General features: G+C 34.1%; 1 protein-coding gene across 3 annotated transcripts; it reads left to right on the top strand.

Moving 5' to 3' along the window:
• Nucleotides 1-257: 257 nt before the first annotated feature.
• Asph (Aspartyl beta-hydroxylase) lies at nt 258-14,624 on the top strand. 3 transcript variants are annotated; one of them, XM_089647393.1, is made up of 16 exons: nt 258-523; nt 3,426-3,638; nt 4,629-4,741; nt 5,235-5,606; nt 6,268-6,373; nt 7,059-7,133; nt 7,929-7,994; nt 8,098-8,282; nt 9,042-9,462; nt 9,678-9,793; nt 10,530-10,764; nt 11,909-12,014; nt 12,658-12,892; nt 13,088-13,346; nt 13,509-13,731; nt 14,328-14,624. In XM_089647393.1, the coding sequence occupies exons 1-16, from the start codon at nt 472-474 to the stop codon at nt 14,476-14,478; spliced, it is 2,928 nt and encodes a 975-aa protein (XP_089503519.1). In that variant the 5' UTR covers nt 258-471; the 3' UTR covers nt 14,479-14,624. The 3 variants fall into 3 exon arrangements, with proteins under 3 accessions (XP_089503519.1, XP_089503512.1, XP_089503530.1); XM_089647386.1 differs by having other exon boundaries at nt 8,074-8,282; XM_089647404.1 differs by lacking the exon at nt 5,235-5,606 and having other exon boundaries at nt 8,074-8,282.
• The last annotated feature ends 932 nt before the right edge of the window (nt 14,625-15,556 follow it).

Raw genomic sequence — 15,556 nt, 5'->3', positions numbered from 1 at the left:
TCTGACATTGTCTGACATCGTTGCCAGTTTTTCTGCATAAACTTGCCAGTGTTGGCTGCATAAAATATGCTAAATATACGTGCTCAGAGTTTGCACTAGGAATATACATTTTTCAAATTATTGTTTGAGAGCAATAGCTACAGTCATATACGAAAGAAAATATATTTTTCACCACAAGCACAAGGTGAGTACTTTCGGGAAACCATAAAATACGTTTCTATAGTCTATGGAATTTATATTTTGAGTAATTTTGTGCGATCTTCTTTCTTGACTATTTTTAGCACCGGGTTTTGGAATTTTCAAAATCACGTTTATCACGTTTTTGTCGGGGAAGACTTGTTTTCTATAATTAAAGTCAGCTCGATTATAGTTTTCTCCCTGACAATAGTTAAAGCATTAGGTGTATCGTGGTCATGAATATTTCATTAATCTGATTTCTATACACATTTTGTGAAGAACTTGTTGGTGAAGATGTCTGGGGATGTGCAACCAAGGAAGCGTAAAGACAAAAGGAGAAAAAAGGGTATGAATACTTTACCGTTCATGAAAAGGATAATCTTAGGCAGAATTAAATCCTTTTTCTTTTTCTCTAATCAATATGACGTATAAAAGTCTGAAATTGTATGAGATTCATATTTCGGCTTTTCGGTAAAGTAAATAAACGAAACTAAATTTTCGGTTTCTTATCTTTTTTTTACGTATTTAAGTGTCTTATTTTACAGCGCAAAAGTTTCTTTTGTCTTCAGTTTATTGTTCTTATCACGTTTGGTATCAGCGTGTTCGTATTTAAACATTTGGCATACTATCCGAGATATAAATAGACACCTCAACTGAGAGCACATCAAGCCCACATTTACAATGTGTTTATCTTCAAGTCACTTACCTGCTTTCTAAATTATATGTCCCTCACGATTTTAGGAACTACGTATTTACTACTGACTAAACATTGCGCACCTTTGAGATGACTTTCAGAGCCAATCTAATCGCTTAGCTACCTAGATTAAGATGAGAAACTCATCTTCTATTGAAATCTCTGTAAAAGTTATCATCAGAAATCATATAGGAATCTTGTTTGATTCTCGATATAACAAAGAGTGAGATAGCATAGTTTTTAGATTGCTAGAACTACTTGATGTGCAGTAGTCAACATGGGAATGAACCAATAATTTGATATTGCTCAGTCCAAGAAGACGAGATAAAGCAAACTTTGATAGTGTTTATATATATATTTTTTTAACTCGGTTCATAATGTTTCAATTGAATGTTTTTCCTAACAGATGCTTCAAGCAGTGAAAAGGCAAAAGCTGAGGCTGAATACATTGCCCGTAAACTTAGTTTTGCAGGTATATGATCTGCCTGGAAACAGTTCTGCCCCTTCGTTATTATTACTACCTGTTGGTTTTGTATTTCCCAAAGTTATTTATTTTCTTTTCTTCATAACCCTCGGTTTGAACCCTCCTTTCAGCACTACTTCAGACTCACAATTCCTCATGAATGCCTACTAGCTCTGATCAACTAAAATTAATTTTTGATTTTTTAAATGCCCATTTAAAATTTTCGTGGTTTATTCCATCAATTGTAATGTTTAAATTGAAAGCAAGTAATTTATTTTCCCCATAGGTTGCATAATAATAATGATTGGATTATTTGTATAGCTCCGTTTTGGTGAGAAAATCACCTCAAGGGCATATTATATTAGGTTGGCCCCTACAATGAAATTATATGTTTTTACAAATGTATCATATTAATAAATTAGAGCATGCTGAGGACATAACTTTTGAACCATTCAGAATTGAAACATCGCTTGAAATGCCTTTAGCCGTGTTTGGTGACCAGATCTGAATAGCCAGGTACGCCCCCATCTTCCTCTTCTTCCCCATCTCCTCTCCCTCCCCACCACCTTCACAACATACACCAATTGGGGATGTCATAGTCTCACTGGCTCCAGACAGTTGTGAGCAGTTGGGACTCTTGTGCGGTATTCACATAATATATTTTTTAAATCCATCCCACTACGGTGCAAGGCAATAAGTTAAGATAGAGTCCGGCTGAAGAGGTCAAAAGTTCAGGTCTCCCGATCTCTCCCGACTCTCCCCTCTCTCCCGACCTGACACGCAGTAGGTGGGCAAAAGCATCTGTCGTAAAGACCAAGACCTCACTCGCCACACCTCACCTGCCAGACCTCACTGACAAAACCTCACCCCATGAACCCGGCCACCCCTGCTAAGTCACAAAAAAGTACTGAATGTAAAATCTATCAAAATGTCTAATTTGCATCTGGCCGAAAAGCGTGTGATATCATGGTATATGCATGGCGGTACTGCAACACTGCCATTCGAATTATGTATAAATATTTATCTCGTGTGTCATAATGAGACACCAGTGTGTATGTTCAGCCGGAGTTCTTAACAATACTAGCTACAAATTATTTGAGTGATTGTAAAAAAATCTATTCTTCAGTGTCAGTTAATATTTGATTAATTAAAATGAGTTTCTTAACTCTTGGAAATATTATGCATGTAGTTGTGTTTTGTATACTTTTTTAAATAAAAAAAATTAGGTGCATAAGTCCGAGTCCTGGTGCGGGTCAGGACTCGCAGCAGGACTCGAACCATGGTGCGGATCCTGGTCCGGATCCGAGACCTTGTTCAGGGTCGGAACCGTGCGTCCCTCTGGCAAAACGCTGAACCTACTTATCTTACGTTTTACCCAACTTTGCTTTGAAAGCTCATAACTTTGTCATTTTTGGATATATCAGAAAACAATTTTTAATTTCGTTATTAACTCTTTAAATATAATACATTATCATCAAAATAAAAAATAAGGAAACAAACTCATTATAGTGTTAGTTAGGTATATAAAACAACCCCATTATAGTGTAAGTTAGGTATATAAAACAACCCCATTTTAGTGTAAGTTAGGTATATAAAACAACCTCATTATAGTGCTAGTTAGGTATATAAAACAACTCCTTTATAGTGTAAGTTAGGTATGTAAAATAACCTCATTATAGTGTAACTTAGGTTTATAAAACAACCTCATTATAGTGTAAGTTAGCTATATAAAACAAAAATAGTAATGTTGTCACCATCAGACAATGTGGCAAGAACTATTAAATAAAGCATTTCCTTCTAAATCTCACTTAACCCACTGACCCTAATAGAGCAAGATACAACTATTTAACTACTAATCCACTGCACAATAATAGACTCCAACTTTCCATAGAAACCATCACTTCCTGCATCCAGAATGGCCGTTGCAATATTTTCCGTGTTTTTTTTTCGAGAGTTTGGTATTGGTATCCCTGTTTACTATATATACATGTGTAGTTATCAATAAACCTGTTGTATCAAGCTTTGTTTTCCAATCATCCATTTAGGAAAACAGAAGGATTTTACAGTTTTAACGTTTAAATAATGTTGCAGATGAATCTGATGAGGGTGGTTCATCTCCCGTTCGGTCCAGCCCCTCGCACAGCGCCGCCCCGGCAGCCAGCGAGGGAGACTCCTTCATCCACGTGCACCATGAGGGGGGCACAGGAGGCCACTGGTGCGCTAAGATCGTATTCTTTGCGCTGCTCGGAGTTCTTGTCTTCCTCATTGGTCTCATCATAATAGAGAATCGGGGCCTCACTGATGGTAAATAACTAATTAAGTACTTCAACATATTATTGTATTGCTTCTAGATGCCTGCAAATGAATACGTGGATAATCACTAAAAGCTATTCTTGGTCTGATTTATTTCCTTATTTCTTTAAAAAAAATCTTAGGACGCCCACAGACAAGAGACTTTAGTTGCAGAGACAGTTGCGTTGCAATTGTGGGCATAAAAAAATCCATTACGGTATATGGTGGTACTTGGAAAGGAGAGATGAGACCTGGGAAGACACATCGTGGAACCAGAAAACATAGCCACATATCCAATGAGAACCCTGGTGAACTTATATGAATAAAAGGAACCGAGTGACTGTAAAAGGAATGAAGTATAATGGGAGATAGCACAATAGGCCCATGGCCTAAGTGAAACTGACCTATGTAAACCGTCTCCGCTCTATAAATAAATAAATAATGGTGGTACCCGAAAGACTTTAGTTGGGAGACTTTTTCTGAATTTTTAAATAGTCTTCCAACTGTCACCGCGACTAAAGTCTCTGCTCTGGAGGTATTCGATAACAGGGGGCCTATTCTGTATCTTTTGGGTTAACAAACCAGTAAGTTCGGGGCTTAACCTTTCCTTGCCGGTGCTGTCAACTGAGTGAACATCGTCTCTAATTAATAAAATATCTCTCTAAATATACTAAACACAGAGTTCAAATTTTAGGTATTCCTCCGCAATACATTTATGTACTGCATCAAGCAATTACAATATGTAAATATTCACCTATTGTATAGCACTGAAGGACGAGAAATTTTTTTATACCGTAAGGGAAAAGTTAATACGGGTTTGTGACGTGGCTAAACCGGCGGCAGGAAAGTTTCGAAAGATACATCATCATCATCATCTGGTCTAGTCAAATGAAATAGTAATGAAATTTAAATTCTAATGTTCAAAGTCTTTATATTTTATTGTATTCTTGTTTATAGCTTTCTTTATATTTTTTAATAATTCCTATTGTAATTATTTTTTAGTTGGAACACCGTTGCCAGAATCAAAATTCGCCGCAATCTTCGATGGTTGGGTGGACGAAGGACCTGTTCACGATGATCACCACGATGAACATTCTCTGGAACTAAAACATGAGGTATTTATACCCTGCTCCCTTCATTCACGGCTTTACATTGCTGCCGTCACAAGCAAAAAGGCACCTGGAAATTTTCAATGGTCACATTATGATATAAGAAACCTTTCATGTTCATAATTAAAAGTATATCAGAATGTGACCGTGTTGAAAATTTCAAACTGCCTTTTTGTTTATGACGGCAGAATACCAGTCTATTAACATCCAGGAGGTATAAGATCTATCCAAAAAGAATTCTGCTGAACAGAAGAAATTCAGTGGACATGACGGTCGTCACTGTCAAATGATTTTTTCAAATAAACTGAAAACACATGAAAGGAAACTTGGACTAGCTGTGTCATAGAAAATGTATTCCCCAGTGAATTCTTGATATATTTATTATGTTAATAATAATTTTGTTCAGTTCATTGTGTTTTTTTTTTGTACACAATTTTTTTTCCCATGTCGTCATTATTATCATTTTCTATTTATTAAGACTATTATTCCGAACGACTAGGATGAGAGTCATGAAGACGAATTAGATGATGAACATGACGGTGAAATTGAGGATATCGAAGAAGAACACGGTGACAGTGAGGATGAACACAGTGATGACGATGATGAAGATTCTGATCTAGAAGCTGATGAACATAATCCTGATGAAACCGAGGATCCTGCTGAGAGTGATGAAGATGCCAACAGTGACAGCGATGAAGTTGATCAGCAACAGACCGCTAGTAAGGAAGTCGATGAAATCGATGATGACGATGATGAGTACTTGGACGGTTCACAAGAAGATGATGACAACGCTGATGACGATGATGATGATGATGACGATGAAGACGATGAAAACAGCCCAGAAACCGGCATAGAACTTCCTTTTGAAGAGGTTTGGAATTAATTGTCAGCGTCATGAGGTATTCAAAGCATGTTTTGAATGGCAACAAATACGACTCACCCTGCCTTGTTGTAAATTATTAATACAGTATAATATTCTACGTAAGTGCTGTATAAATCTGTTTCTTAAAAATTTTCAGCAAAAACTGTTACAGGGTATTTTTTTCTTAAATCCTTTCTAACAAGACTAGTTTTGAATGTTATGTTTTAGTATAATTTTTTACAATACATATAATACTGTTTTAAATAATATTATGTTATGTGAGATGCATTCCTATTATTTTCTTTACCCCTAAATTTTTCTGTCTAATAATGACCCCTATTTTTTTAATTTAAAAAACAAACATTCTGTAGTACAAAATTTTTTGGTTTAGTTTTCTTTTTTTTATATTTGTGTAAGTATGTACTTTTAATTTTTGTTTGATTTCATTTTGTTGTTTTTTTAATTAACATACCGCTTTCTAATTTTGACTGCCATGGTAAAAGTTATTTTGCTTTCTGAAGGTTTTATCACATTGACTGATTGACCTGACTGACCCATGAAAGTAACAATAATGTATTTGAGTGGAACTTTAATAATTTTGTATTCTTCCATACATGGGAAAATTTCCATTAATGTATATTTTCCCCTTTTAATGATATATTTCCATTAGGTGGACTCCATGGAGGAGGAAGTGGTGGACAACACAGCCGGAGAAGAGGAACAACTGGCTGCAAAGCAGGCGGAACAGCTGCAACTGGAGCAAGAAGAATCCGGAAGTGAGTCTTTCTATTTTTTTTTTTCAGTTTTATTTTCTTTTCTGATCTTACAATCCCCCAAAGATCAAGCTCTCATTTTTATCTATAGACTAAATTAAAGAGCCGTGTATTTTTCCCACAGCAATTTAAATACACACTTCCTATCCAATGGGCATATGAAAATTGTACAGCAATGTTTTGATCTTAAATTTGAAGTGATTAAATAAAAAATATTTCTAAATGTATTTATATGTGTTTACATTATTATGTTTGTATTCATTCATCCTTGGAAAGGACTAACTCATATTTTCAGAAAATTAAGTAGCATTTATCTGTAGATCTAATGATAAAATTGTTCTAGTAATTTGTAATTTCACAAACCCTTAAAAGTATATTTTATCTCAAAAATGAATCCATTATGAAATTTAGTGATTTGTAACTGTTTTCATTAAAAGTGCTATTTTATGATAAACACCAGTCTGTCTTGTCTAGGATGAGTTGATTCCATTTTACAGCTATCCCGAGACTCTATGTTACTTAAAGCTGTTTTAATCAATGTGAGTTTATTTACAATTGATTATTTGAAATGATTGTCTATTTGTATATTAATGTTTTATTCCTAAAGACCGATGTGGGAGGAGGTCACGAGCAAGAGAACCATGTGTAATTATAACGCTAACACGGGGTATATGTTGGTTGGTTACAGTGGGCATGAGAGTTGGCATCGGGCTGGCGCTAGTGGTGGTCGCTTACTGCGTCCTAGCCAGAAAATGGCACAACGGTCGGTACCGCTCTTTAGTAGCCGCTCTTGCATGCCGCATGGGTTTTTGCGCATACCCAAACACGCCTGCATATATTTTGCAAGTGTTGTTATCTAATATAACTTGAATTAATACAATTCCTTTGTTTAAAACCACTCCATTTATATTCTCGCTACGGTACTCGCAAAACCGGTTGGCAACAGTATATGAATACGTTGTTTCTAAACAAAAGTTGTTATGTTATATCATGTACATATAATGTCATATCACAAAGTGATTGCTTTCTACGAGAATTATAGTCTAATTTAACATTTAGAGATTGCTTGAACTCAGCTGAGCGTCATAAAATAAAATAACCAAAAATGTTTTGAAACATCTCCAGTGCTCGTGGCCTCATTAACACATTTTATTTATTTATGAAACTAATATTGTTAAGTGCTTCTAAATGTTTGTACAATGATCTATGTTTATGTTATCTGTATTTTCTGAATTTTTCGTAACAATTATATCTATTATTCTATCATCTTTTATGCATTATTATGTTAATCAGATTTATTGTATTTTTTAACTCAAACACTTGTGTGGATTATTATCATAATATAAATGAATATTATTTTAAATATGGTTGAATGAATGTTATTAATTTTTCCCAATGCAAAATAATAAATATATTTGGATTATTTCTTTACCAAGGCTATTTATGTAAACATTCAATTTTCTATTCAATTTGCTAAAGCCATGTTATTTGAATGCTTTTTTTGCAAATAATGCAACATATTTTAACAAAATTAGTTGAATGTAAATTTCTGTAACAGCTGAAGATGGAGAAGGTACCCTAGAACCTGACGTGAAGCGAAGAATGACGCTTATATCCGATGAAGGTAAACACACGTCTCTGTTATCTCCTTTGTCTATATGATGTCACATTCTTTCCATTTACCTCTCTTTCTATTTGATTAGATATTATCGATGATGCTGAAAAAGAGATTGAAGAAAAAATTGCAGTAATTAAAAAAAATGTTGCGACTATGCAGAGTGCTCCAACTAGGCCAAGCGCTTTTGCTATGCAAAGCACTCCAACTGCGCAAAGTTCTCCTGGTACGCAAAACGCTCCACAGCAGTCTTCTCTATTTGCCAGACCAAAACAAATCATTCATCGCTATGAAGAGGTTATAATTATTTTTCTATTTAGTAATTAACAACATTTTATTAAATTATAATACAGGGTGTTAAGGGACGTACTTGACTTATTTTATTTAACCAGTGATTCCTGAGATTATTTGAAGTAAAAAATGTAAATGAAATTTTGGAATCCGGTGACACTTTTGCTCTGCCAGTTACTAGGCAAACCAAGACCGAGATCAACCCCTCAACCCGATGTCACAATAACTGTGAACAGATTGTTAACATATTAACAGTAAAATATAAGGTATTGAAATACCTTATATGTTTTATGATGGAAAATTTTTTTTTTACCAGATTTCAAAATTTCATTTACATTTTTTACTCCAAATAATGTCAGGAATCACTGGTTAAATTAAGTCAAGTACATCCCTTAACACCCCGTGTATAAATACAGGGTGTCCGGGGATAACTTTGGGGGTGATTCTTCTTGATTTTAGAAGTAAAAAAGATAAATAACTTTTCGAAATTCCAATCTTTGTAGGTAGTTTTTAGGTTAAAAGTTGAAATTTTTGTACGGGAGAATAAATATTCATCTGTGGAAAAAAATAATTGTTTGGGAAAATAAACATTGGAATTTCGAAAAAACTTATTTACCTTTTTTACTTCTACCATCATGTAGAATCACCTCTCGAAGTTTGTGCACTTTACCTCCGGACACCCTGTATAAGCTTTAGCTGTCTTGAAATACAGATTTTACAGTGTTTATGGAAGTTTACTTTAACAGCCTATTTTGTGACTTTAAGGATGAAGATGACGAAGTGATTGTGAAAGCAACACCAGTAGCCAAGACAGAGACATCATTCATCCAGAAAACCAATGTGGAAGACCCAGAAGATGAAGGGGTAGAAGAAGAGGAAGAACTAGAAGAAGAAGAGTTGGAAGAAGAAGATGAACCAGTTGAAAAAATAACTCGAGAAGAGATCAAAAATATTGGCAACGACTATCCAGAGGATGAAGTAGAAGACGATTCCGTAGAAGATGTCATAGATGAAGAAGAGGAAGACATCATTGAAGAAGAGGAGGAAGAAGACATATCAGAAGAACTAGACGACTCAGACTTGATGAAAAAGCTTGAAGAGAAATATGGCAAACTGCCTCAACTGGAAGATGACCAGCCGGAAGGACACAGTGATGATGATGCTCCAATCACTCCTGCAAGAAAAAGTATTATTTTATTTTACAACTGTGCAATTTTCGTACGCCCATTGAGTTTTATTGGACATGAAATGAACTCTCACTATCTTTATTTGTTTTCTGTTTTCCACCGTTCAGTTACAATTTTATGTTTTCAATGAAACCATTCATAATAACCGTAGTGACAGAAATTGTTAAACAAACTTGTCTTTGTTGCTAATGTTTTTCTTTTGAATTTGTAACAGAAGGTAAACCTTCAGGAGGAAAAGCTGCAGCAGAGTCGGATAGAGACGAAGAACAAGACGAAAACTCCGTTAACTGGAAACACCAGTACGATTTGGCACAAGCTGAAATGGATGAGGTATTTTAATTATACAGTTTCATAATATTATGTATAATGTATTACATTTATTTAGATATATATGTTACAGCTTATTCTATAAATGAATGCATAAGAGTACTGATCATGTCTCCTTAGTTGAACTTGTTATTTATCTATTTATATTTATTCTGCACAGGGCCTCTTCGATTGATCCAAATCATCTAAAATCTCTTTAACATTTTCTTTTCTTTAAGTTTAACGTGTTTACCCTGAAAATTTGCTTAACTGATTATATTTCCTAGTGGCTGCATTTCTTTTCCCTTTTCTAATAATTAAATAATGCACAATATTTATTTAGTTGCTGATTTGTTGAATTACTTAATATTATTTTGTATTTAGGACGACATGTTATGTTTAAGTCTTGTATTAATTTGTATATTATATTTTATCTAATTTAGAAAAACTACTTGAATCGTCAATAACAAATGAATCTTTTTGGTAACATGATTATAATATCGCACCCACAGAATTTTATCATGTTGCCAAAAATATTGTCATTTTTGTTTTTTTTTTTAATGAACAAATCTTCTTTGACTAATTTAAATTCAGTGCTGATTTAAACTGGATGATCCATCCTTAAATCGGATTACTGTTTTGGTTTATTTTTTGTACTGCATATTATCTAATCTAAACTAACAGCATGTTTTTGTTTTGTTGACTACCACCTTATTAACAATTTATGTGCTTGTTCTCTATCCTTCCTGGTCCACTTTAGGGGAAATACACAGAGGCATATAATCGCTTCCAACTCTTGGTGCATTCCAACCAAACTTCTGTCCTGGCCCGAATAGGCCGGGCCCGCTCACTGGACCACTTGGCGGAACAAAAGAAAAGCAACGCCCATCTTAAGGACGCCATCGCCGAATATATCAGAGTACTTGAAATGGACATCGATGAAGACACTTTCCATTCTGTTATTGAGAGAACTATGAATAGAATTAAGTTTCAAGGTATTTAATCAAACTTATAAGTTGAGCCGGTCTTAAATTAAGCAAAGCCGTTAACAATTTTAAAAGCATATTCTCAAAAATTCACAATACCTGGTACATGTTTTGCAGATTATTATCTTGTGTTAATAACACAAACTCATAAATAATATAATATAACACCGGTCAAACTGTGGTACTTAAAAAGATTTTTCTACCTAGCTTATATTTTAGTATTTATTATAATCTTCATTTTATGGGAAATACCATAGACATATGAATATTAGTAGACCTGCCCTAAGTGATTAAAAGCGTATTATTCCCCACTCCCCATACCGGTTCCATTGGAGCCGGCTGTGCTCACGTATGGCCTCAAGTGAATTTAGAAAACGTGACGTCATCATTCTTGTGCGAACTATGGTCGAGGCATCTTCGGTTCATTTTACGAAATAACACGGCAAAATGGTGACTTGTACTATGAAAACTTGTAAAAATAGATGTGAAAAAGAGAATAAACCCAATTGTCGTATTACATTCCATATATAAGCATTATTTTTACTTTATTTTAAGAATATTCACATCGTATAATATGGATCAGTTGTAGAAACATATACTATCACATCGAGACACATCTGGACGTGAAACACAAAGCTGGTTGGTTGCTGGGAAGTAAATTATGAACATTTATAAAAGTGTCTTAACTAAATACATAAACGAAATATTTGACTCTGAAAATAGAAAGAATTTATTTTGCCGAATTTGGACTTCGCAAATTTGTTCATAACGTGGCGAGTAATTTGCGCTCCCATGTAAAAATGTCTATTCATTCAAAAACAGATTTTACTTTTAAGATCCAAATGGTGATATTATAAGGCGAGATGCCTATATACTATCAGATTGATTTATTGACGAATCACAGTCAGCTTTACCCTCTTCGTTCTTCAACAGTTGATTTTACCCCTCATCCTTAATTTCTAGTCTATTAATATTCATATGTCTGTGGGAAATACCCAAAAGGAAATTATTTACTTAAATCTTTGATGTTGTTGATACACTATTATGTATTAATCATAATAATAATGCATTTTATTCGGATGTAGGATTCTAAAGCAAATATTTCCACTTTTGCACTTTACAAACTTTGATTTTATGATTTGCACTTATTTAGGTCGACATCTTGATAGTGTCCCACTACACGAGAAGTTGATTTCAAAATATCCTTCAAAACCCGAATACAGAAACCATTTGGCAATAACATACCTGCTGGGCAATAAGTAGGTAATATTATTATTATCATTTTCTGTTGCTTTATCTATCTCTGCTAGAATCTTTGAGGTATCATTTCTCATTAGCTTGCGGAGTGAGCATTGCACAGAAAGCAGAATAAAATTAGTCTCGGGTACACGGGAATACTTTCTATTATGTTTCTGTACTTTTGTAATTTATGATAAAACTATGAAGGAAAAAAAACATTGGAGTTTGTTTCTGTAAATTAAAACAGATTTGTATATAATTTAGGACTAAAGTCTAAATTTGGAATTCATTTATCATTATAAAAAAATGTTCAGTGCAATTTCAGTTTCAGTACCGATAAATCGATGTTCATTGAAATATTGTTTTAACAGTTTCAGACAATGTATCATAATTATCTACGATAAATCGCTACATAGTTTAATTTTCCTCACAGGAATCTGTACCTGTTCTGAGGTATTGAAATTTACATTTTTTTGTTACATTCTGTCAAAATTGATCTATAACTCGTAATGATAATTTAATATACATAGTAATAATTTTTACAAGTCAGAGAAAATTTTTCGGTTTGGGAAGGAAGTGAACAGAATTTTGCCCACTCGTAATTTATAATATAATTTTTTTTTTTTTAATAAATTTTTATGCAGGTATTTAATTTATTTACAGGATTGATAAATCACGGAAAGTGTTAGAAGAAACGATTAAGAAGTGGCCCAATGATGGCGTTGCTTTGGTCCATTATGGTTTCATATTGAAAACCACAGACAACAATCTGACTGGTGGAGTGGAATATATGCAAAGGGGAGTTGATACGGGAGACAAAGGAGCTCTAGATGGACGCTTTCTCTTCCACCTCGGAGATGCCTGGGCGCGCAAGGGAAATACGGACAAAGCTAATGAGGTAAATCTCCTTTACATTTAGGTTATCAGTTAGAAGTTTGTGAAAATCCATCATAATAAACTTGCTCACACACCAATAAAACCATCAGTCAGCGCAAAAATTCCTTCTATGTGGAAGAAGGCTCGATTGCGGACATTTGGCACGAGAACTTAAAAAAGAAAAGTGACTTAAAAATAATAATTCTTTTTGTTTCAGATATACCAACTCGGAGCAAACATTGGAGTTTTTCTGCATCCTCAACAACGCTCTCTTTACAATGTAGACAGGCTGACAGGGCGCCCTTGGTGGAAGACAGAACAAACACCTTTTGGAGACCTGATCAAAAATCTTGTGGACAATTGGAAAAAGATTACCAAAGAAGCTTTAAATGTATTTACTCACAGGAATTACAAACCCGAGCAAGAGAATCTGAAAGACACCGGTGATTGGTCTCAATATGAATTATTTATGAGAGGTAAGCCACAAACTTCATGACAACTGCTTTTTAAACTTTTACAATGGAATAGAAAATTATCTTGAAATAATGAGTATGTATATGGGATGGAACTTAAAATAGTGATAGTAATGGTAGTACCATTTGAGCCAGGAATGACGTTATTACGTTCATACTCTACAGGTATTGAAGACGGTGGCCATTGCAAGCTCTGCCCCGTGACATGCGCTATAATCCGCAAAGAAGCAGCGGCCGCCAGCTGCCGGCGGGGTCAGGTGAAGTTCAGCGCCATGCAGCCTGGCACGCACGTGTTCGCGCACACGGGGCCCACCAACTGCCGCCTGCGCGCCCATCTCGGCCTCACTGGCACTGCAGGCACATACATCCGAGTTGCCAACGAGACAAGGTAAAACTAACAAGAATTTATTCATATATGTAATTGGATATGATTTGAGATTTTCACGGCCAAAAGTATTATAGTGATTTATTTTTGGGGTATTATGCCATGATGCGCTACCTCCTTATTTACCCAATGTTTGTTTTGGACAGTATTACAGTGTCCACATCTGCCTTGATGATAGAATATATTCCAACTATTCTCCAACTGAACACGGCATAATACCCCAAGAATAAATCAGTTTAGTAGAATCAGTTTAGAAGATGTAATTGTTTTTATTTATTAATTACCAACGCCGATGGGCTTCTACATGATTGTATTCCCAATAAGCGACTGTTAGAATTGACTGACGTGGTACACTACACATCTGCCCCGATGATGGATATTGCAAGGCTGTCTAAAATGTTGGCTTAAGGAAGACGCACAACGTGTACTACATAAGATTATTCATCTGAAAATTAATAATTGTTTGTAAAGACAGACTTTACCTGTTACTTTAATTCACAGAAAACTTTTGTTTTGTTTAGAAATCAACATAAAATTTTATTTGTATGGTAAAGCAATAGACTGACTAATCCAAATGTTGTTTTTTTATAAAATTGTAGATCTTGGGAAGAAGGCAAGGTTTTCATATTTGACGACAGCTTTGAACACGAAGTTTGGCACAACGGAACAGAACTGCGAATAGTTCTCATCGTAGATCTGTGGCATCCGGAGTTAACCAAGGAAGAACGCAATTCCCTGCCCTCTATTTGATATCATTATTCTATATTTGTTGAATGATCTGTTTTAGTTGTAGGTCAGTTTACATTTTCAAACCTATCATTCTTGTGTGAGCTTTCTTATAATATAAGTGATACCAGTCAAGTGATATTTTCGATAAAATGTAATTTGTAAATAAAATGTTTTGTAATTATTATAAAAAATTTATTTTCATTGTAGTTTTCGTAAGTACAACTAAAAGACACGTTGTGAGATATTAAACATATCTATTTCTAATAAAGCTTAGAACAGATTCATTTGTACAATTGTTTGGTTGAAAAATTAACATATAATATGAGATTACTTCCATTAACAATAACTATTATTACACTTAACACTAACATAAAATATATCAGATATTTCAAATATCTGTTTTGTTTAACGTGGAAATAATGAGAATTATCTATTTTTCATATTAAGTAATATGTACCTTTACACATATTGGACGGATATGATTTTACCGTAAGCGGCCATTATTATTTATATTTTATTAAATAGTTATAATTTATAAAATGGAATGCCATCATTCGTGTTGGTCATAATATTGATTCATTGTTGAATAATAAATTATAGTGCTTGCTGTAATACAGAAGCATTATTTATATGGCTAATTATCATAAGTAACATCCTTGAGTTTTCTAATTGACTGCATGAATCCATAACAGAAAAATAGAATCTGGAATATGTACTTAACACACTTTCCAGCGATAATTCTACATATCTAAAACTTACTTCTAAAATTAAGATGTTTTGATACAATTATGTATTCAAGATTATACATGACACATTGTACTAATAAATAAGAGTTTATGAACTAAATGTTGAGAACATTGCGATGGTGCACATTGTCTTTTCGGGATAAAAAAATCTACACTGCCAGATACGCATTCTATAAACATACATATACATATAGTTTTGAATATTTACAAATACAAATAAGTATGTGCAGAAAATAGGGTATATGATTTTAAAAATATTACATATCACCTTACTGAATGAATTTGAAGGCAACCAAGTTCTTATCGTTAATTTGGTTATCAATCATTAAACATTTCATCACAATAGGTAAAGG

Source organism: Hesperophylax consimilis, chromosome 3 (assembly GCF_061612785.1).
Source record: "Hesperophylax consimilis isolate HC1 chromosome 3, BYU_Hcon_1.0, whole genome shotgun sequence".
NCBI classification, from domain to species: Eukaryota; Metazoa; Arthropoda; class Insecta; order Trichoptera; family Limnephilidae; genus Hesperophylax; species Hesperophylax consimilis.
The sequence above is the reverse complement of the archived record's forward strand: the minus strand, read 5'-3'. Positions and strand labels throughout refer to the sequence as shown.

Excerpts from the sequence above, each read along its gene's own strand:
- Asph (XM_089647386.1), top strand. The coding sequence starts at position 472 with ATGTCTGGGGATGTGCAACCAAGGAAGCGTAAAGACAAAAGGAGAAAA. Across the intron at positions 4,742-5,234 it reads CTCTGGAACTAAAACATGAG|GATGAGAGTCATGAAGACGA; the intron begins GTATTTATACCC and ends CCGAACGACTAG. Across the intron at positions 5,607-6,267 it reads TAGAACTTCCTTTTGAAGAG|GTGGACTCCATGGAGGAGGA; the intron begins GTTTGGAATTAA and ends TATTTCCATTAG.